The following is a 23937-nucleotide window of genomic DNA, read 5'->3' as shown; positions in this document are numbered from 1 at the left end:
CAATTTTACCTACTACTGAGCAGATGATTGAAGGGTTGAGGCTAAGAAGACTTCTCAGGGCCTCTGAAAAGGTATCGGGTAGGTAGGTGGGTAGGTAGGTAGGTAGAACAGATAGATAAAATGAGTAAGACTGTCTCAGGATGAGGGCAACTCTAAGGGTCTTCAAGAACAAGCAGGTTGATGATGTCAGGGGCTTCAAAGGAATAAAATGTCTTTGGGGTACCTGTCATAGAGTGCCAGACTATTATAACAGGATTTTTCATTTCTCCCCAGGCCTGTGTAATAACAGTCATGCTGCTACCTTAGTTACACTTTCGGGTGAACAAGGCTGAGTGTTACCAGAAAAAGGTGTCCTGATCCAGATCCTAAAAGAGGGTTCTTGGATCTCGCACAGGAAGGAATGTAAGGCGAGTCCCAGAGTGCCATGAGAAGCAACAGTTTATTGAAAGATAGTTACAGAGTGGAGCGTCCTCAGAAAGCAAGAGGAGGAATGCCTCCTCTTTGTTTTTATTCGATAGGGGTCTTATCTATGTAAAAGGTAAGCTAAGCAATGTCTACGTGCGAGTGGGCTAACAGAATGAAAAAAATTAGTACTTTGTTAATTTAAAGAAAGGTATCCTTGGCATTTTCATGCGTAAGTACGTGAAAGCATGACTATAATTACCTTAAAGGTGTTTAGCATTATGCAATATTGGAACATCTGGACATTCTACTGTCATAGGAATTTGTCCTTCCAGGTATTATTAAGCTATTTCCTCAGCTGTAGACATCTTGAGATGGAGTTGATTTTTTTGTTTTTAATCTTATTTTAAGTTCCAGAACACAAGTGCAGAACGTGTAGTTTGTTACATAAGTGTGCCATGGTGGTTTGCCGCACCTATTAACCCATCATCTAGGTTTTAAGCCCGGTATGTATTGGATATTTGGATATTTGTCCTAATGCTCCCCCTCCCCTCACCCCGCCACCCCCCGACTGGCCCTGGCGTGTGTTGTTCCCCTCCCTGTGTCTATGTGTTCTCATTGTAAGATGGAGTTGATTTTAAAATGCTGTCACCCTGGCTCTCCTGCACTCCTGTTTCCCTAACTGTAGGATGATGTTGCCTCTATTTGATAAGACTGGACATTTGAAACTGCCATTTTTGAAGGTTAAAAACAGTAAGATATTAGCAATTTGGTATAATTCAACCAACTGGAACTAAGCAAATGGAGACAAGTGCTTGGCTTAAATATCTAATAAAAGCAATCACAAGAGCCAGGTGCAGAGGCACATGCCTGTAATCACAGCACTTTAAGAGGCAGAGGTGGGAGGATCACTTGAGCCTAGGAGTTTGAGACCAGCGTGGGCAGCATGGTTCGATCCCTTCTCTACAAAAACTAAAAATTAGCCAGTGTAGTGTCATGTGCCTGTAGTCTCAGCTACTCAGGAGGCTGAGGTGGGAGGATCACTTGAGCCTCGAAGCTGCAGTGAGCTCTGATCGCACCATTGCATTCCAGCCTGGGCAATAGAGCAAGACCCTGTCTCCAAAAGACAAACAAACAACAACAACAACAGCTAACTATCACAAAAGACTATAAAAACCACAACCTTCCACAATGGCCATTGCAGTCTTACACAAAAAAATACTGGTATTATTGCCCTTGTTATTCATCTTTGTAGCAAAGGATACTTATTTTAAAACAATTATGCCATCATCATTTTTGTCTTTTAAAAATCTTTGTTTTATTTTACCTCCCTGAATACACACGTAATTTACTATGGCATGCATATTCCTATTGCAAAATTCAATTTCCAAATAAATATTTTTAAAGAGCCTCTTTCTGTTTGTTATTTAGGTTAACATAAAAAATCTAGAGATGATTTAAAGTAAACCAAAAGATGTGTGTTAAGTTATATGCAAATACTACACTGTTTTATATAAGGGACTGGAGCATGATCTGATTTTGGTAGCTGAGGGGATTCTGAAACCAATCCCCCACAGATACTGAGGGATGGCTGTACTTTAAAATATCGTGTTGCACACAATAAAATATACAATTTTATTTGTCAATTAAAAAATAAGCTCCTTGAGGGCAAGAACTGGATTTTATAATTTATTTTTTATGTCTCAATAAATCCAGTAGACCTCGGCACAGATGTTCAATAAACCTTCCTTAATTATAAACTAAAAGCAAGAAAAAAAAGAATGACTACTTTCAGCAAGGCTGGAAAATATGGCTTCCTACTCATGTTAAACTGAGTAACTGCTGTTAAATCAGAACTAGAAATATGATTGGATATACACCGTTAAGTCTTTTTTGAAAACGACTTTTCTGACTCTTGGGGTGCCCAGTGGTCCCTGACTTACCTCTCTTCTTACCTTGCATACCTTCTCTGGATGAGCTCATTCTTTTGCCACCAGTTCAATCGATTTCAGTTCTCTCTACTGAGTCCTCACTGGGTTGTTTTTGTTGTTGTTGTTGTTGTTGTTGTTTTTTTGATAGGGAGTCTTACTCTCTCACCCAGCTTGTACTGCAGGGGCGTGATCACGGCTCACTGCAACCTCCACCTTCCAGGTTCAAGCGATTCTCCCGCCTCAGCCTCCTGAATAGCTGGGACTACAGGAACAGGCCACTATGCCCGGCTAATTCTGTATTTTTAGTAGAAACAGGGTTTCACCGTGTTGGCCACGCTGGTCTTGAACTCCTGACCTCAGGTGATCCGCCCGCCTCAGCCTCTCAAAGTGCTGGGATTACAGCCGTGAGCCACTGCGCCCAGCCCTCATTGGCTTTTTCAACTGTCTAGTGGGCATTTCCAGCTGGATGGTTCACAGCAGCAAAAGACAAGTCAACCCATTTCCCCCAAACTTTGTCTTCCTTCTCCGCTCTTTATGGAGCTAGAAACCAAAGCATTGCTCATTCATTCACTCAACAAGTGTTCTCTGAATGCCTACTCTATACTAAACAGGCTGTACAAAAGGAAAACCAAAAGCGCAAAAATCCTTGATCTCGTGGAATTTACGTTATAGGAATCTACAGACAAATAAATAAAAAATGTCTTGTTAGATGACAATACATGTTATAAAAAAAAGACAAGAAGTGTGTGTGTGTGTGTGTGTGTGTGTGTGTGTGTGTGTGTGTGTGTTGGACAGGGCATCATTCTAGACTTTTCTTCCTCCTCTCTTCCCTTTGATCTGATTAGTAAATCCTTCACCACCTACCTCCTTAATATTTCACCTTTTCTTACCCATATTCTTCAAACTCATGGTGCTACTTTAATTTACACAGACACAAGAGGTTTCTTTCTCTACCCCTACTACCCCAATTCATTCGCCTCACTTTGGCCAGAGAAACCAACTGAAAATAAAATCTGATCATGTTAGCGGCTGCAATTGCTCAGCACCCAGGCTTGTCAAGCAAGGTACTCTCGAGCGCCCCCGTGGGTGAAGAAAATAACAACATCTATAGCCTGAAAAATAGCAGACGCTGCCTCTAAAAACAAGATTTATTTTCGAAGGCACATATTTCAAACTTTGAAATCCATGTGAATTTTGCTATTGTTCCATAATATAGCCCTGATAGTTTTAATAGATTTTTAATGTTTTAACTAACTTGCCAGCCAAATTATTTTTTTTAGCACCACTCCCAACCCCAAAGACCCCCCTCCAAACAGGTGCTGACTTGAGACCATGACTATAGAGCACTTGTCTCTAAAGTGCACAAAATGAAGAGAAATCTCAAGATGTCCCACTGAGATGAAGAAAGAAGAAAATATGTATGTATGTGTACACGTATATATATGTATACACAAAATTAGAAAAGCTAGGGTCTACTGTATAAATTAAATAAGAGTTGACAGCGCTTTTGATTTTAATCTGTATGTGGTACTTTGCCTACTTAACACCCTTATGTGGATTTCCTGACGGACTTGACATTCCTGTCAGGAAAGCATTGCGTACTTGCTGATTAAAAAGCATCTAAGGGCCAGGAGTGGTGGCTCACGCCTGCAATCCCAGCACTTTGGGAGGACGAGGCAGGAGGATCACCTGACGTCAGGAGTTCAAGACGACCCTGGTCAATATGGCGAAACCCTGTCTTTACTAAAAATACAAAAATTAGCCGGGCATGGTGGCGCACACCTGTAATCCCAGCTACTCGGGAGGCTGAGTTAGGAGAATCGCTTAAACCCGGGAGGTGGAGGTTACAGTGAGCCGAGATCCGTCTCAAAAAAAAAAATAAAAAATGAAAAGAATAAAAAATTATAAGAAACATTAAAAAAAGCATCTAACTTGGATGGGTCATGGGTCAAAAGAAAGGCAGACTGCCACATGCAGCGCCTCATTTGGATGTGTCTGGAGTCTTGGAAGCTTGACTACCCTACGTTCTCCTACAAATGGACCTTGAGAGCTTGTTTGGAGGTTCTAGCAGGGGAGCGCAGCTACTCGTATACCCTTGACCGAAGACCGGTCCTCCTCTATCGGGGATGGTCGTCCTCTTCGACCGAGCGCGCAGCTTCGGGAGGGACGCACATGGAGCGGTGAGGGAGGAAGGGGACACCCGCCTAGCCAGCCAGATCAGCCGAATCAACCCTGGCGATCAATGGGGTGACAGATGTCGCAGCCAGATCGCCCTCACATCCGAGTATTCCGGCTGGCGCGCAAGCTATATAAACCTCAAGGAAATTCTAACTTTACACTTAGGTCAAGTTACTTCTCGTACCAGAGCTTCAGCAGGAAATTTTAACTAAAATCATATTTAACCAGCATAGCAAATGTCATTTGTCCCAAAATGCTAAAGTTTGAGCGAAACGGACTTGAATTCGGGCTGTTTTGACACTACCCAGAATGCCTTGCAGATGGGTGGGGCATGCTAAATACTGCAGTCTCCATTGGTGAGGTCGTCCCGGAGCCTCGCCCAGCTCCCGCGCGCTAGAGCCGCCTGCTGGTCTCGCCTAGCCGGGACGGCTGACGTTGCGCTTTGTGCGGCTCCAGGTCTCCGAGCGGACTCCAGGTCTGTCTCCCTCCTGAGGTCGCCCCCTTCCCCGCCCTTTCTCTCTTCTTTTTTTTCCCTCGTCTCTACTCTCTGAGTCTCACTCTGGCATTCTTCCCTCACCCCCCTAATTCAGTCCTTCTCTTGTCTTTTCTCCCTCTTGTCCTTTGCCCTCCTGCTCCTGTCTGGGCAGAGGTGAGCCCCTTGGCCGGGGCTGGGGTCCTTCTTGGCTCAGTGTGCTTTTTTTTTTTTTTTTTAAACCCCTTCTGCAGAGTCTGAATGCATTGGTGGAAGGTGGGCTCGGATCGTCCCCGGGCCTGGCTGGGCTGCCGCTACGCCCCTGCGTGGGCTGAGCGGGGAAGACGAGCATGGGAGAGTGCGATCTCAGATGGCCAAGCCCTGGCCCCCGGCTCATTTTACAAGGCCCGGGGCTCATCTCCCAGTAGGGGTGGTGGACACGCGGGACCCGGGGAGGCAGCCACCGCATGCGTGACGGTGGACGCACATTTTGCAGACAATAGTAGTACTCGGCCTGTTCACCTTCCAGTTGCCGTGATAATAAAATATGATGATGTATCTAAAAGCATGAATACTTGAAGAGGTTCCAGTGGCTGTGCGATTTTCCTTCGCGACCCTCTTCAACGCTTGCCACCCCCTATCCCCAAGCTGAATTTGGAAAAACTGAGATTCTCGAGGTCAAAATATATAATATTCTGAATTTGTGAAATCCCGTACTGCTAGCACATATGTTTTTACAACAAACGGCCCCAGCTTTCCAAGATCCAGGATAAGAAGTCATAAATAGAAATCATATAAAAGCCAAGGTTTTTTTTTCCTCCATGTTTTAAAGTGGTGGTATCTTTTTTCTTGAGTGAGGGAAAATGCAGCAACAAAAATAAAGAACAGTTTCCCGTGCCAAAATCCTGAATATTCATTTCGCCCCTGAGCACTGGGTTGAAGACGCGAAATTTGGGACTGTTGGTCTGCTCACGAGCTGCTGCATTTGTTTTTCAGAAAGCCTGAAAAGCTATCATGGCAGCAAGGCCCAAGCTCCACTATCCCAACGGAAGAGGCCGGATGGAGTCCGTGAGATGGGTTTTAGCTGCCGCCGGAGTCGAGGTACCTTATATGCTGTTTCTTCACAGATTTGTCATACAGCTTTTGAGACCTTTGAAAGAAAAATACGTTTTGAAGCACCGTTCAGTTCTAGTTCTCGTCCACCAAAATCACAGGCACGCTTCACTGAGTCAGATTCCATCCCTGAAGGGATTTTTCTTTATAATTAGAATGTAGTTGATGGAATTCTATTTTCCTTTTGAGTTTTACTTAATTACTGGCTTCTGATCTAGCACCAATGAATATTTATTAATAAGAAGAAAGGAAATTTACCTGAAAATTGTCAGTTACTCTGAGCTCTTATTAATTATGCATTCTTAGGGTAAATTTCGTGTTTTCTTCAGTGGCTTCAAACTGGCAGCCTTGGTATCTTGCTTACATATGTGTGTGTGTCTGTTTTTGTTTTTATTCTGTTCTTTTAGCTTCTTATTATGGAAATTTTCAAATACAAATAAATGTAGAGAGAACATTGCCGTGAATTCAATGTACTCATCACCCGACTTCAGCAATCATCAGCTCTATGCTAATCTTGTTTCATCTATCACCTCCCTCCCCTTGTTTTGTGGGAGTATTTTAAAGCGAAATACAAACATCATAACATTTCATCTGGGAGTTCCTCAGCATTTTTGTCTAACAGATGAGGATTTTAAAATGTAACATTATTATTATCACATCCAACAAAATTAGCAATTTTTTGTCATCTAACCTTCAGTCTGATTGTCTCAAACAGGTGTTTTGTTTGTTTGTTTTTATAGTTTGTTTTAGTTTGGATCTAAACATTGGTCTACGCATTACATTTAAAATGGTTATGTTTCTTTCGGTATTTTAAAAATCTGTAAGTTTCCTCTTCATTTTTTACAAGTTTATATTTGGGAATATTTTCAGATTTATAGAAAAGTTGTAAAATAATACAGTCCCTCATTCAGTCTCTCTTAATGATAACATCTTACATCACCATGTCATATTACGAAATTAACATTGGTGCATGACTAACTAAACTACAGACTTTATTCAGATTTCACTGTTTTTTCTACTAATGTTCTGGGTTTTTTTTTGACGGAGTCTGGCTCTGTAGCCCAGGCTGGAGTGCAGTGGTGCGATCTCAGCTCACTGCAACCTCCGCCTCCCAGGATCAAGCAATTCCCCTGCCTCAGCCTACCTAGTAGCTGGGTCTACAGGTGCACACCACCACGACCAGTTAATTTTCGTATTTTTTTAGTAGAGACAGGGTTTCTCCATGTTGGCCAGGCTGATCTCGAACTCCAGACCTCAAGTGATCCGCCCACCTCGGCCTCTCAGAGTACTGGGATTACAGGTGTGAACCACCATGCCCGGCCCTTTGCTAATGTCCTTTTACTATCCCAGGATCCAACATTATATTTATTCATCCTGTTTCCATAGTTGCCAACAATCCATGACAATTTCCCAGTCTTTTCCGTCATTTTACCATCTTGACGGTTTTGAAAAGCACTGGTCAGATATTTTTGTAGAATCCTCTACAAATTGGGTTTATCTTGTTTTTTTCATGATTAGACTGAGGTTATGGGTTTGGGGAAAGAATGCCACAGAGGTGAAGTATGTTCACGTCATCATATTAGAGGTTACATATCAACATGAGTTGTCACTGGCAATATTAACCTGGATCACATGGTTAAGGTAGTCTCTGCCAGGTTACTGCATTGTAAAGTTACTGTGTTTCCTTGTATTCTTCTGAAGCAGATCATGAAGTCCAGCCCACATTCAAAATGATGAGAATTAAGCTCTGCCTCCTGGATGAGGGAGTATCTACATTTGGAATTTTTATATAAGGAAGATTTGTCTCCACTCATTTCTTTAGTCATTCGATTCTTTGTGTCACTATAGACCTAAGTATATTGATTTTATACTTTAGATTATAGTCTGATGACCTAAATTGCCTAAATTGTTTCAGCTTTAGCCACTGGTGCTCTTTGAGGTTTACCTTTTTTTATTTCAGATTGGCCCCTTTTTTATTCTCAGCACTTTCTGACAGTATAAAATGCTCTGTGCTCATCTTGTATTAATATTTTCCCTGCCCTCGCCCTAGAATCAGGATTTTCTTCAGTAGGAAAATGGTATTAACAGGCCGGCACGGTGGCTCACACCTGTAATCCCAGTACTTTGGGAGGCCGAGGTGGGCAAATCACGAGGTCAGGAGTTCGAGACCAGCCTGACCAACATGGTGAAACCCCATCTCTCCCAAAAATACAAAAATTAGCTGGGTGTGGTGGCACGTGCCTGTCATCCCAGCTACTCAGGAGGCTGAAGCAGGAGAATTGCTTGAACTGGGAGGCGGGGGTCGCAGTGAGCTGAGATCGCGCCACTGCATTCCAGCCTGGACAACAGAACGAGACTCCATCTCAAAAAAAAAAAAAAAAAAGGTATTAATAGCCAAGATCTGGGTGCTAGATGTCTACGTTTGTTTCTAGTGCCATTTATTTGTGGAAGAAACTGCCCTGTAGAATTTTCCCTATTCTGGATTTAGTTTACTTGCCCTCCAGGTGTTGCCTTGAGGTAACATGGTAAAGTGAGGATATCTTTATTTTAACATGCTCCTCTATTCTCTGTACTTCTCATAAATTACTAGCTGGACCCAGAGGCATGATCACTTCAGGCTCCTTTTTTCTTTCTCTTTAACTTTTTTTTTTTCCTGCCAGACTATGTCAGAAGAGATACTGTGAACACACTTCTATTGTATCACATCAGGGGTTATCTCGTTTTCAGTGATGCCGAGCTTCATCGGTGTGTTCCTGTGATGTCAACCCCAATCCACACATTATAGTTTCTCCCATTTTCTTTTCAACTTGTGGTTTTAGCAGCTATTGATCATCATCATTGTTAGGGATTACAAAATGGCAATTCTTTTAATTTCCATCATTTCACCTATGTTTATGAACTGTGATTCTCTTCTAAGAGAGTACTTGTCACTCATTAACTATTTAATTACTTTAAAATATACTTCATATAGGAAAGGCAAGGTAAGCGCTTGATTATAAATTTTCACAATAATGCGTTGTTACCCTAGCAAGCTCCAAAGATGCAAATGTGGGTTGTTGGGTTATGGGTTTTGTGTTTGTTTTTTGTTTTTATTTTTTGCCTATGACAACTTGCCACATGGTGTTTTACAGTTTTCTAAATGAGTTGACATCATTTTCGTATGCAAATTCTGATTTCTGACTTGTCTGTAGAAACTGGAAGATGTCTGATCCTGAGCTCGTTTTCACAGGGCAGCGATTGTTGGATCTGAATAAGGACTGCCCCACCTCGCCCTCTTGTCTCAGGGTGTATTTGCTAACTGTTAAGAGGAAAGTGAAAAACATTCATGGTCCCCTGAACCTGCTCGACTTCACTTGTGTCTGTCATTTTTCTAACCCCCATAGGCTTCTGAGTTTGTAATTCTTGATTTATTTCATAGGTTTTGAATGGATGTCTTGTATGTGTATGCAATATAACCCTTCGTCAAATCTTCTCTCTTTCTTCATTCTACCCTGCCCCTCCTACTCACCTATGAGTCAACATTTTTAGTTACAGTAATAAAAACTCAACCCTAAATAAGTTAAAAAAAAAAAAGAACATAAGTCATCTGAACCACCTATCCCAGTCCAATCACAGGAACAGGCTGATCAGGTAGAGTAATGAGCTCACTCCTCAGACCAGACTGGAGGAAGCTAGATTGGTCTCTCTTCCAGGGTGACCACATGGTTTACAAGGTGGTGGGGAGGGGGCCCCTCCCCATCTCTTTGCCAGTTCAGTTTGTGCTCACATAAATCTGAGACAGTCGAGAGGGACCAGCTGGCAGCCACCAGACAAGTCCATGATTCTCAATATCCCACGATTGGGTTGAACCTAAAGTTGAAGCACACACATCTGAGTAACTAGGTCACTAAAACCTGTAGAAAAACAGCCTGTTCTAATTCAGGGAGTCCTCAATGTTGGTCAGTCACTTAATTTGAGTCATCATTGACATTGCTCTATGTTGGTTGTTTCTTCCATGCTTGGAACTTTACTTGCCCAAAGACCCCTTAAAACCCAGGCGAATCCTCCTTGAGACAAGGAGGATTTACACCATTTCTACCATTAACTAGGAGCATCAGTTGAGCACCTTGTCCCTGCATATATCGTATAAACTTTCTGAGCCAAATGTGGTGGCTTGAGCCTATAATCAATCTCAGCTTCTTGGGAGGCTGAGGGTGGCAGAATCCCTTGAGCCCAGGAGTTTGAGGCTGCAGTGAACTGTGATTGAGCCATGGCACTCCAGCCTGCATGACAGACCTCTAAGAAAAAATAAATAAATAACCTTTTCTGTTAACTAATATGATGTTTTGACTTTTGATTTTAGTATGTTGTAGTACAAATATCCAGGGACAAATTCCTCAACTGAATCTATCTGAATTGAGAGACAAATTGTCAATTGATCCAGGAGTACTGCCTGCACCACATCTGACCATCTAGGCTTCGAGCATTGTTGCCCCAAGGATACTGTTCATGAGCATTAGATGGAGATCCTCTGGGAGCATTGAGGCTCCTTTCCTCACACCATGAGCACCCACTCTGGCAAGCAGCAGAAGCCAAGCCTCCACCCTATGATCCTGATTCTCCCCCACCCCTCCAAGTTGAATGTTTTTCAACTAAATTCACCAATTGTTAACATTTTGCTACATTTGCTTTCTCCCTTTTTTTTTTGAATTGTTTCAAAGTAGTTGCAGACATCAGCAGGTGTCTTCCTCCCAATGTTACAGGAAAGGGGTCCTGATCCAGACCCCAACCGAGGGTTCTTGGATCTCGCAGAAGAAAGAATTTCAGGCGAGTCCACAGTGCAAAGCAAAAGCAAGTTTATTAGGAAAGTAAAGTAAAGGAATAAAAGAATGGCTACTCCATAGAGCAGCCCCGAGGGCTGCTGGTTGCCCATTTTTATAGTTATTTCTCGATAATATGCTAAACAACAGGGTGAATTATTCATGGCTCCACTTTCTAGATCATGTAGGGTAACTTCCTGACATTGCCGTGGCCTTTGTAAACTGTCGTGGTGCTGGTGGGAGTGTGGCAATGAGGACGACCAGAGGTCACTCTCATCACCATCTTGGTTTTGGTGGGATTTAGCTGGCTTCTTTAATGCAACCTGTTTTATCAGCAGGGTCTTTATGACCTGTATCTTGCTCCGACCTCCTGTCTCATCCAGTGGCTTACAATGCCTTCACTGTCTGGAAATACAGCCCCCCAGTAGGTCTCAGCCTCATTTTACCCAGCTCCTATTCAAGATGGAGTTGCTGTGGTTCACACGCCTCTGACACCAAGGCAAAATAAATAATTGTCCTAATAACCACAATACCATTGTCACCACCAAGAAAAGTAACACTGCCTTCACAACATCGAATATGCAATCCATATTCACATTTTCCCCAAATATCTATATAATGGTTACACGTCTGTTTAGCAGTTATAACAGTTTCCTCTCCTCTGAAATCTACTTCTAATTTGGTTGTTAGGTCTCTTTAGTTGATTTTCATCAACAGGACCTGACTTTTTTTTCATGCCCTCGACTCTTGAGAAGTCCAGGCCATTATGTTCGTAAGGTCCCACATCCTGAATATACCTGATTTTCACCTTGTGTGTAGATTCAGGGTAAATATTTTTGGTGGTGTTTTAGCCCAGCGAACACCGTGCCCTGTAACACTGTGACCTTCTCAGTGTGTTACTGAAAAGGATGCCGGCAAACTCAAACCACACCGAGAACGGCCAAGAGATCTTTATTGGAGAGGTTGAGGTGAGAGAGAGAGAGAGAGAGAGAGAGCGCGAGCTAGCTGTTGGGTGGAGTAACTTATATGGGCACTGATGATTGGATGGGGGGCGGGCCTGAAGGGAGGAGTAGGAGGTGCCTTCTTTTATTGGGTCTCATTTGGCGGGCCGACGTAGTGCTGGGTGAAGAAGAACCCGGAACCAGCGCCATCTTTTGGCGCCTTGCGTCACCTAACAGTTACAACAGAAGCCTCAGGATGTCAGAGTGTTCTCCACTGGGGAGCCAAGTTTGATTGTTTGGTTAGACAGAGGGTGAGAGATCTCCCGATCTCTCCATTATAAATCGACACTTTCCCTTTATCATAATTAAGTAACTTAATTAAGTCTTCTGTAAAAAAGAGCTTTTCCTTCCCCCTACCTTTTTTTATTTTTGCATCATCATTTATGGACATAGAGATTTTGTTGTTGGGTGTTATAATCCATAATTGACATCATTCTTTTGGATGCTTAAATTTTCCCAAATTTGGTTGGGAATTCCCCTCACAGGGCCCTCCATGCCTTTCTCTTTCACATTTGAGCACTTCCTTGCTTTCTGGCATAACAAAATCAACCTTCTCTTATAGGAGCCCTAGTTCCTTTTAGGGGGCAGTGATATTTAGAAACCAAGATGTGGATGCTAAGTCTGCTCTTTCTCTCTGCTTCTTAAGACTGTTTAACTTGGTATTTTTAGTCCTGAGCTTGTATGATATTTACCTCCTTTTGGAGAGTGAGGATATCTTTTTAAAAAAATTGATGCATAATGTACATATTTGGGAAATACATTTGATATTTTGATACATGTATATCATGTGTAGTGATCAAATCAGGGTGATTAGGATATCCATCACCCACCTCAAACATTTATCTTTATGGCGGAACATTCCAATTCTCTTCTAGCCATTTTGAACTGTGTAATATGTTATTGTTAACTATAGCCTACTGTACTATCGAACACTAGATTTTATTTCTTCTGTCTAGCTGTATTTATGTACCATTAACCAACCACTTTTCACATCCCTTTCCGTCTAACTGTATTTATGTACCATTAACCAACCACTTTTCACATCCCCTTCCTCTCTACACTTCTCAGCCTCTAGTAAGCACCAATCAACGCTCTATTTCCATGAGATCCACTTTTTTAGCTCCCACATATGAATCAGAATATGCAGTCTTTGTCTTTCTGTGCCTGGCTTATTTCACTTAACATAATGACCTCTGTTTCTGTTTGTGTTGCTGAAAATGACAGGATTTTGTTTTCTTAATGGCTGAATAATATTCCACTATGTATATATGCATTTCTTTTTTTAAAATTTAGTTTGATGAAGAATTTCTGGAAACAAAAGAACAGTTGTACAAGTTGCAGGATGGTGAGTATGAAAATGAAACAACTGCCTTTAATACTGATTTTCCTTTAAGAACTGCTGTTTAGGTGGAAGGGCAAAAGTATTCAATGACACTGAACGTTCAGAACAGTATCCTAAAACCAAAAAAAGCAAGAGGGAATAAATAGTTGAAATTGCCAGGAAATCACTTCTTATTCAATAGTTCCATAAAAGCTGGCTGTAGGGGGTGGGCAGTTCCTTCCCCATCCAAGTGAACAGCTCTTCTCCATCCCTTTCTTCTCCCCTCTCTTCCCTCCAATCTCTTCCTCCCCCTTTCTTTCTCTCCCTTGCCCCTTCCCTCCTTCTCATCTTTCCCTACTTTCTTCACACTATCTGAGGCATCCTGACCTGCCTGAAGTATGCAAATAAATATCCCCATTTACATGGGGATACTTTCTGAAGTAAATACTACACAGAAGTGAAATCAACAAACTGCCCCCTCCCTTCACCTTTAATTCCTGGTCAGCCCTGCTCCCTCCTTGCCCATCCATTATAGCAGGAGCCACCAGCAGACCCATAAAGAATGCACCCATCAACCGTGTGAGCAGCTTCCCTCCCAGCCAACAGCAGGGTCCTCAGGCCCAGCTGGAGGCTCCCTTGTGTGGTACCAGCTCTCCAGGGCTGTAAGGCCACCTTTTATGTGTGACGGTGGCTGGAAGCCACTAGGTATGTGCTAACTACTCCTCTTGCCTCTCCCCTCACCTGCTCTGAATGCCCAAACCCTCAAGGGCCAAGCTGTACCCTATACTGGCATCTCTCCCCAGGGTTTGGTATGTGGAAAGTGTTGGATTCAGGTTTGTTAAATAAAACAATGGGTTGTTTTTTTAACTAGTGACAGCAAACTTGGTAGTAAACGGTCTGTTCTGTGGCTACAGAGTAGCCACAGAGTATACATGAGCCAAAGAGTATACATGAGTCTCAGCTAGTTACTTAGATTTCATGATCAGATTCTCTAAAAACAGTGCTGTCCAGCAGAACATTCTACAGTGAAGGAAACGTTCTATTCTGCATTGTCCAATATGGTAGCCACTAGGCACATGTGACTGTTGAGCACATGAAATATGTCTAGTGCAACTCAGGAACTGAATTTTAAGTTTTAAAAATTGTAATTAATTTAAATTTAGATTTACATAGCTGCATGTAGCTGGGGACTGCTGTATTGGCCAGTGTAGCACTGAAGAAATATCTTCACTACATTCCCCTCAATCCCTTATCACTGTGGATAGGTATTTTTCCTGGGGTGAAAATGAAAAGGGAACGTTTATAACAATGCTAGTTTTCAGGCTTCTTTTTTTTTTTTTTTTCAAGATAGAGTCTTGCTCTGTTGCCCAGGTGTGCAATGGCGTGATCTCGGCTCATTGCAACCTCCGCCTCCCGGGTTCAAGCAATTCTCCTGCCTCAGCCTCCCAAGTAGCTGGGATAACAGGCATCCACTACCACACCCGGCTAATTTTTGTATATCTAGTAGAGGCGGGGTTTCACCATGTTGGCCAGGCTGGTCTCGAACTCCTGACCTCATGATCCGCCTGCCTTGGCCTCCCAAAGTGCTGAGATTACAGGCTTGAGCCACAATGCCTGGCCCCTTCAGGCTTCTTTTGTGGCTAAATCTGCTCTCCTGAATGAAGTTAAGGTTATCTGTCATCTGGAAGCTTTACACTATTTCCTAAGGCCATGATTCCACCTTTTCTTTTCATTCCACAGAGCATTTTTTAGGGGTTGGGGGACAGAGAAGAAAAGACCACTTCTAACTCTGGGCTTCCATTCTCAGGTAACCACCTGCTGTTCCAACAAGTGCCCATGGTTGAAATTGACGGGATGAAGTTGGTACAGACCCGAAGCATTCTCCACTACATAGCAGACAAGCACAATCTCTTTGGCAAGAACCTCAAGGAGAGAACCCTGTACTGTGGCCCCTCTCGAGTGTTGTCACTTGTCAGCTTACTGATGCCTTAGCTGATTAGCAACCCTCTGTAGCATACCACATTTACTTTATGTCTTACATAGTTAGTGAGATCAGGGAACAAAAACCCAAGAAGGTCACGAAGACCAGTTGGAACTTCAGTAGAGAGAGTCTGAGTAAAACAAAAGAAAAGAATTGGATTCAGATATTGAATACTATATCTAGGGTGTCATTGTTTCAGATTTCAACATTTTTAAATGCTTTGATACTGCTTTTTCCCTTTCTTGCACATTCACTATTGTTAAGTATTAGGAATGAGGAGCTGCTGTGACATTCGAGGCCTGGGAGAGTGAGCATTAGATTATAATTTGAAATCAAAGCCTGGTCCTTGCACCCCTTAGATGTATGACCCTGGGCAACATGGGTATAAGAATAGTACATTTCTCATAGCATCATGTGATTTAATGAGATAATGGATAGAGAGTGTTTAGCACCATGCCTGGTACACTCTAAGCACTCAATAAGTGGTATTCACTATTTTTATAAAGATGAAGTTTGACCCATACGAAGAGACCAAAACATGGATGCTGGGGTAAAAGTGGAGGAGTGGGATGCCGGGAGAGAGAGCACTCATGACTGTCAAGCTGTCTGATCTGTGACAGATTTTTCTGAGTTACAACTAGAATTGACCGTATGTCTTTGCTCTTAAGAGACAGGTATAGGTAAATGCTTCTAGGGACTTAAGTTGCCAGCATCTTAAAAAAAGAAAAAAAAAAGCACTCTGAATTCTTAGTTGTGGAAACTGATGGCTTCAAAGAGACGAGAAACTGAGACAACTGCTTTTTTGTTTTAAGGATTGACATGTATGTGGAGGGGACGCTGGATCTGCTGGAACTGCTTATCATGCATCCTTTCTTAAAACCAGATGATCAACAAAAGGAAGTGGTTAACATGGCCCAGAAGGCTATAATTAGATACTTTCCTGTGTTTGAAAAGGTAGGTGGCAGAGATGCCTACATACACAGAGTAACCAAACCACAAAGATGCTGCCACAAACACCCTTTTCTGTCCAAGGCATTTTAAAACTGAGCCCAGTTGGACTAACCTAAGAGTTAATGGACTCCTAAGAGCTAATAGTAGCCACAGCACGAAGCTGGTGTCTTAGAGCCCCTCGGACTCTGCTAGGACCACATGATTCAGAAGTCTAGAAAAAGTATGGGCTCCCTGCCTTTGTTCCTTATTGTTCCTTGCATTCACCAAGTTCCCACCTTGTGTGGATGCAGCAGAAACTTCAGAAGATACAGAAAACAAAAACTACCTCATTCATTCATTCAACAAAAGTTGTTGAACAGCTATCTCATAGCTGACATCCTCCCTGATAATGTGATATGAGGAGAAGAACCATTTCCATTTTATTTATCTTCCCTTTGCTCTTTTTGTTTTTGGTTTTGTTGTTTTTCTCTTCTTGTTATATCTGCTTTTCTGAGCTTCAAACTCTTTATTCCTGAACTGGGAGGAACTTTTTTAGTCTTTCAATGCAAACACTAAAGAAGAGGATGTGAAAATATGGGAAGGCCTATTTGGCAAGCTTCCTCTGACCATCTTTATGGAACTAGATTTAGGAAAAAGGAGAGGTATTTTCTGGGGTTTCTGTAGCTAGGTTTTATGGTATCTTTCCCACAGGCACTTTGTGAATGTAAAACAGGATAATGCAGAAATGTGGTCTGGAAAGGGCACAGAGGACCTGGTGCTTTGGCAAAGGGTCACTGCTCATTCTTAGGTCTCAAGGGCCCAGACTGTGTCAGGGTTTCTTGCAAACACGCCTATGAGGTGAGAACTGTTGTCCCTTTTACACATAATGAAATGAAGTCATGAAGAGATTCAGTGACCTGTCCAAGGTAACATGGCCAGAAAATGGAGAGCAGGGTTGGAACTCTGGCCTCTGACTACACACACACACACACACTTGTGTGCACGCAGACACCCATGGGCATCCAAGAGTTGACTGTGAAGGGGATCTCCCCTTTGCTACCACTGCTTCTTGCCTCTCCCTAATCACAATCTATTCTTATAAGCCCCACACCTATACGTTACCCTCAGAATGGGAGTCAAGACAAACTCAAGCTTTTAATTTTCTCTGTTTTGGGACATGTAAGAGGAAGTCTAATTTTATAATTGGATTAAGTTTATGACTACACGTCTTGATGTTCTAGCAACAGAACTGGGAAATAAGAGTGGGCCCCTTGAAGATGATCTATCACTTAGATTTCTTAAATCACCCTGCCCCTCCCCAAGCCTCCTGCATGCATTTCTGTAGATACAGTTTTGGAGTAGATATATCCTTTCAAAACACCAGATGCTAAATCCAGAAATAAGGAATTTTCCCTTCCCCACTTTAATGTCTCATTCAGATCCACAGCAGATATTTAAGGATGCCTTCATTTCCACACCTTTTTTGTACTTTCTCTCTCTCTCTCCCTCTCTCTCTCTCTCCCCCTCTCTCTCGCTCTCTCTGTCAGATATAGGGTGCGTTCTCTTAATTGATGTTATTTATGAAAGCATGAAATGACAAGGTCATGGTTTCACCTCTTCTCCGATACTGCACTGATTCAATAGCCTCATCAGTCTCTCCATTGGAATATTATAACTGATGTACACCATTTCCCTACAGATTTTAAGGGGTCACGGACAAAGCTTTCTTGTTGGTAATCAGCTGAGCCTTGCAGATGTGATTTTACTCCAAACCATTTTAGCTCTAGAAGAGAAAATTCCTAATATCCTGTCTGCATTTCCTTTCCTCCAGGTAAATAAAACTATGTATTAGAAGATTGGCCTAGAACTCTTGGGCCTCCCTTCAGTGCCTATTGTTTGGTTGGTTTTGGGGAGTGTGTGTGTGTGTGTGTATGTGTAATATTTTTAAGATTCTAGTTTGGCAAATGAAATGAAAGTAAGGACCCAAAGTTATTTTTCTGGTCCTTAAATCCTTCAAGTTGAAAGATCATTGAAGTGTAAAAGATTTTTTTTTTTTTTAAGATGGGATCCTACTATGTTGCCCAGAATGGTCTTGAACTCCTGGGCTCAAGAGATCCTCCCACCTCAGTCTCCTGAGTAGCAGGGACTATAGGCATGTGCCAGCACACCCAGCTCAGAAATTTTCATATTAATTTTGTTCTGCAACTGCACTCCTGGAAAAAACTCCATGCACAGGGAGTTTGCCTCTGGGGACTTTCCATAGAAATAACCATAGAGATGAGGTGCTCTCACACTCACATGTATCTACTGATGGGATAGTGGGCGAGATAAACATCAAAAGTCTCATTCATCAGGCTATGACCCGCTTTCTCAGAAGTAGTATGGTCTCAGTTACGAAATTCTAAGCCCGAGTTCTCAGAGCAAATAAGAGACGTTAGCACCCTAAACATCACGCCAAAGGATTCGTACCATTCTCCTTCTGAGAATCCCAAGGAAAGACGTGTGTGGTTCAGATTATCCCTCAGGGTTATTCTGGCAGGATTGATCATAGAACTTTAAAGGAGAGAAGGGCCTTAAAAAAAAACTCATTTAATGACTTCAATATTCACTTGAGGAAGTAGAGACCCAGGATAAAGAAATGAGCAGCCAAGCTGGCTTAGCCAGTGGATGCTTCAGTTTTATCTAGAACCTTAACCTTTTATCTCCAAATCTAATGTGCAGACAGACTGTAACTCCTGGGCCAAACCTGGCCTGCCACCTGTTTTTATACAGCTTGCGAGTTAAGAATAATTTTTACATTTTTAAATGGTTGAAAAAAATCTGTGGAATATTTCATGACACATAAAAATTATATGAAATTCAAATTCTAGCATTCATAAATTTCATTGGTACAAAGCCATGCCCACTCATTTACACAATGTCAAGGTTGCTTTTGTGTTTCTACAGCAGAGTTGAGTAGATCTGATAGAGATCATATGGCCTGCAGAACTTAAAATATTTGCTGACTGGTCCTTTATAGAAAAAGCTTGCCAATCCCTGAAACAGCCCGGATACAGACCAAATTGCTATATGTTTGACCAAGTTATCAAAAGCCAAGAGAGATACACTAACTCCCCAAAGAGTAACACACATACTTAAAACAATTTTTTGCCAAGTCTATTAAATATTTTGATACACTAATGAGAGCAATTACCACCAGTTCAATAAGTACACCCAGAAAATGAGAATAAAAATCTTCAACAAGGCAATAAGCCACCATATCATTTATGTTATAGTTTATATATTTGTTTCAATTTTTTTTTCATTTACTTTTGCAGACACAGAGATTGACTTTCCTTAATTTGATTTTATTCATTCAGAACTCAGGATACTTTTCACCTGAAGTATTCTTTTGCACTGTTAAAAAAGTTACTTGTTTAGCAGAGAAGGGAAATCAGAGGAAGGGATCTGCAACTTGTTGAGTGCCAGCTTCATTCCAGTCAGTCTGCTAGGTACTTACATGCATTTGCTCATCTGTCCCGTCAACCCCACCCCAATAACCCTAGGAGATGGGCTTCACTATCTCCATTTTACAGATGAAAATTGCCACCTTGGAAACATTACATTTTGCATAAAGTTGCAAGACTGTGGATGACTGAGTTGGGAGCCACAGAGGAGTCTGGGATCTAAGTCTGTACTCTTTCCACTAGACTATGTGGTTTCTGAAAAACACATTTAGAAGTACTAGAAGTACCTATGGCCCCAAATAGGTGGGATGCTGAACCCAGAAGTAGGTAGAATGCTAAGCTTATTAAAGGTGAAATCTAGGCTGGGCGCAATGGCTCACACCTGTAATCCCAGCACTTTGGGAGGCCGAGGTGGGTGGATCACTTGAAGTCAGGAGTTCAAGACCAGTCTGGCCAACATGGTGAAACCCCATCTCTACTAAAAATAATTAGCTGAGCATGGTGGCATGCGCCTGTAATCCCAGCTACTCGGAGGCTGAGGCAGGAGAATCGCTTGAACTGGGGAGGCGGAGGTTGCAGTGAGCCAAGATCATGCCACTGCACTGCAGCTTGGGTGACAGAGCAAAACTGTGTCTCAAAAAAAAAAAAAAGTGAAATCTTTCCAGGCGTGCATATATATACATGCTTGTGTACACATACACACACCTCACAGGCAGTAAAGTACTTTTCATTGAATGGACACAAAAGATTTAAAAAGTCTAGGGTAAATGATAGAGAGCAAGGTTTTTTGGTAAACTGTAGCACCAGGACCTACTGGTATTTTACATTGATGATGCTATAATAACAACCCTTTTTTAAGCCCCAAGCATTATCTGTGTAAATACAGTTTTAATCTGTGATCAGATTGAGCATCAATATTTTAAAACTTCAGAATCGGACACCAGATCTGTGTTGAATTTAAAGGGTTATTCCTGTGTTGATTAATGGATTTAAAAAGTCACAAAAGTTTTACTATACTTGATAACTATGAACCCCAGATAAATCTTGAAACAATACATCATTTGGAACAAGATTCTAAATTTTGGTATAATAGTTAAAATCATACAAGTAGAGCTTAAGTACGTAATGAAAAGAGAAAATTGTCATATTTATATATAATTAATTGGCATCATTATTAGGGTTTTTGTTACTATTAGTGACATATGTATGTATGTTTGTGTGTGTGCTTAAGGCTGTGTCTTGCACATAATAGACAATTAATAAATAGTAGCTATTTAAAATGACCTCTTCACTTTTAAATAAATGGTTTTATTTAAATAGCTTTAAAAGGTTTTATTAGAATAATTATATATGATGAGCATATGCTTCTTCATATAGTTCCGATTTTTCACTACATCAAATGGGCTTTTCTTCTCAGTTACTGAGAATTGGTAAGATTTGATTCTGTGAATGAAAAATACAATTTTTTTCTTCCATTCCAGTTTATATAAATATCTGGTATCTGAGCCAGAGGCTATGAAAAAATGCAACTCACTATTTCCTGCACATAGCCAGAAAGAGGATTCATTTACTGATAGGAATAAAAACTCTGAAGAAGCTGAATCTTAAGATATAAATTGTACCATCTGGTGACTTTTTAAAGAACCTTTACTTAAGTGGCTCATGCATTTTCTCCCAGCAGATCAGAGCACTTCAGGTGGCTAGTCCAAGTGGTGTTTACAGCTAATTGATCACAACCAGTTACAGATTTCTTTGTTCCTTCCCCACTCCCACTGCTTCAAATTGACTACCATTAAAAGACAATACAAGGCCGGGCGCGGTGGCTCACGCCTGTAATCCCAGCACTTTGGGAGGCCAAGGCGGGTGGATCACGAGGTCAGGAGATCGAGACCATCCTGGCTGGCTAACACGGTGAAACCCCGTCTCTACTAAAAATACAAAAAATTAGCCGGGCGAGGTGGCGGGCGCCTGTAGTCCCAGCTACTCGGGAGGCTGAGGCAGGAGAATGGCGTGAACCCTGGGGGGCGGAGCCTACAGTGAGCGGAGATCGCGCCACTGCACTCTAGCCTGGGCGACAGCGAGACTCTGTCTCAAAAAAAAAAAAAAAAAAAAAACAAACAAAAAATACACTGGAGGTGTTTTCAGTGAGTTTTCCCCTTCCTTTTCTTTCACATTAAGTGTCATAATTCTATTTTGAGTATGTTTTTACTTTTGCCATTTCCGTAAAGAGTTCTTATCTTTTTGTGAACCTGGAGATTTGTGTAAACCCTGATCTTGATACCGGTGATTGATGACAGAGATTGTAAATAGTTATAGAGATCGGATCTTAACCTAGCCTTGTCCAACCCACGGCCTGCAGCCTGCGTGGGGCTCAGGACAACTTTGAATGTGGCCCAACATAAATTCATAAACTTTCTTATAACATTATGAGATGTTTTGAGATTTTTTTTTTTTCAGCTCATTAGCTACCTTTAGTGTTAGTGTATTTTATGTGTGGCCCAGTGAAGCCAAAAGATTGGACACCCCTGCTAAACAAATGCTAGATTTCAGTTCTGCTTGGAACCCTTCAACAAGTATTTATTGAACAAATTTTGATGGGCCATTTTGCATAATCATATCTTTATAGTAAATAATACCTTTTTTGTTAGCCTTAAACTTTTGGATTTTCCTTTTTCAGGAGTATACAGTGAAACTAAGTAATATCCCTACAATTAAGAGATTCCTTGAACCTGGCAGCAAGAAGAAGCCTCCCCCTGATGAAATTTACGTGAGAACCGTCTACAACATCTTTAGGCCATAAAACAACACATCCATCTGTGAATGAGAGCGTGTTCCTAGAGAAGGTTCCGTCCACAGTCATGTCTTGGATCCCAGCTCTGTCATGGTGCTATGTATTAAGTTGGGTCCTAAGTTGGGTCTTTTATGTCAAAGAGATCATCTCTTCTAGAAATATCAACCTTTTTTGTCCAGTAAATAATTGTTAGGGGATCTTTTTTGGAAAACTTTTTTGGAGAGGCTGGTATTTAAGTTAGATCTGATCGGGCTACTCATGTCCTGTAGCCAGTTCATCCTCATAATAAGCATGGGCAGCATCTGTTCTCTCCTGAGCGTCTTTCTGCTCTCCTTATCCTGTTCTCCTATCCTTATCCCCTCCAGTCTCTGCCTAATTTTTAGTGTTTATAACAACCGAATGTCTAGTAAATGACTCTCCTCTGAGCTGTAATAAATAAAATGGTATTAATGAATGCAATCAGTATTAGCCAAAATAAAGAATTTAGGAGTCATTGCTCACTGTCTTGTTGCTAGAATTTTTAAATTTTTTTTCAAATATAGAATACATTTGCACAGTTCAAAAATCAAAAAAGTATAAAAGGGTCTACAGTCTTGGAAGTCTTTTCAACCCTGCTTCCCCGCAACCGAATCCTGCTTCTCACAGGCAATTGCAGTTACTATTTGTGTACCCTTCCAGTTATATCTGACACATGTATAAGAAAATGCAAATATATATTATTTTTATCTTCTTACTACCCAAATGGTTATTTGTAGGCTTCTAAGTTTTTGCATTTCAGAACTAAAAGTATGGTCTGTTAATATAATGCTGCTGTTAAACTGGTGTTGATTCACGTCTCAAATACTCATCAAGCATCAACTGGGCGCAGGGGCTCACGCCTGTAATCCCAGCACTTTAGGAGGCCAAGGTGGGTAGATCACCTGAGGTCAGGAGTATGAGACCAGCCTGGCCAAAATGGTGAAACCTCGTCTCTACTAAAACTGCAAAAAGTAGCCAGGCGTGGTGGCGCATCCCTGTAATCCCAGCTACTTGGGAGCCTGAGGTGGGAGAATTGCTTGAACCTGGGAGGTGGAGGCTGCAGTGAGCTGAGATCACACCACTGCACTCCAGCCTGGGCAAAAGAGTGAGACTTTATCTCGAAAAGAAAAAAAAAATACTAATCAAGCACCTATTACGTTCCAGGCAGACTGCCAGGAGGCAGAATCGTAGAACAAAGCCCCTGGTTTAGAAGAATTCAGCATAGGGTAGGGGGAGACACACATGTAGCAGAAGTAATTTTAAAAAGGAAAGAATTGCCACTTTTGGAGTATCTACTACTCAGAAATTTTAAAACCAAGGAAAGGCAAGTTTTTGATGAGAGTCTTACTCATTTATCTCTCGCTACAGAAGGGGTTTTTTGCTCAGCGGAAACAAAAGAAGAAAAGATAAGTGGGAGGTGATCATTCAAGACCAGTCTGAGCAACATAGGGAGACTCTATCTTTACAAAAAATAGAAAAATTAACCTGGTGTGGTGACACGCACCTGTGGTCCCAGCTACTTGGAAGACTGAGATGGGAGGACCCCTTGAACCC

The 23937-nt window shown here is 41.7% G+C and overlaps 1 protein-coding gene across 1 annotated transcript; it reads left to right on the top strand.

Annotated features, from left to right (window-relative positions):
- Positions 1 to 4876: 4876 nt before the first annotated feature.
- Positions 4877 to 22865, top strand: GSTA4 (glutathione S-transferase alpha 4). The gene is made up of 7 exons (XM_055263726.2): positions 4877 to 4986; positions 5980 to 6084; positions 13190 to 13241; positions 15025 to 15157; positions 16011 to 16152; positions 17828 to 17959; positions 22252 to 22865. Exons 2-7 carry the CDS (start codon positions 5998 to 6000, stop codon positions 22372 to 22374), a joined length of 669 nt encoding a protein of 222 aa, XP_055119701.1. The 5' UTR covers positions 4877 to 4986; positions 5980 to 5997; the 3' UTR covers positions 22375 to 22865.
- The last annotated feature ends 1072 nt before the right edge of the window (positions 22866 to 23937 follow it).

The sequence above is a fragment of the Symphalangus syndactylus genome, chromosome 23 (assembly GCF_028878055.3).
Source record: "Symphalangus syndactylus isolate Jambi chromosome 23, NHGRI_mSymSyn1-v2.1_pri, whole genome shotgun sequence".
Taxonomy (NCBI): Eukaryota; Metazoa; Chordata; class Mammalia; order Primates; family Hylobatidae; genus Symphalangus; species Symphalangus syndactylus.
Note: the sequence above shows the minus strand (reverse complement) of the source record. Positions and strands in the feature narration are given on the sequence as shown.

What these genes read in the sequence shown, in the direction of transcription:
- GSTA4 (XM_055263726.2), top strand. Translation starts at nt 5,998, where the DNA reads ATGGCAGCAAGGCCCAAGCTCCACTATCCCAACGGAAGAGGCCGGATG. An exon ending in TAGCTGCCGCCGGAGTCGAG is followed by an intron (nt 6,085 to 13,189) that starts GTACCTTATATG and finishes TTTAAAATTTAG; the next exon opens with TTTGATGAAGAATTTCTGGA. An exon ending in CTGCATTTCCTTTCCTCCAG is followed by an intron (nt 17,960 to 22,251) that starts GTAAATAAAACT and finishes TTCCTTTTTCAG; the next exon opens with GAGTATACAGTGAAACTAAG.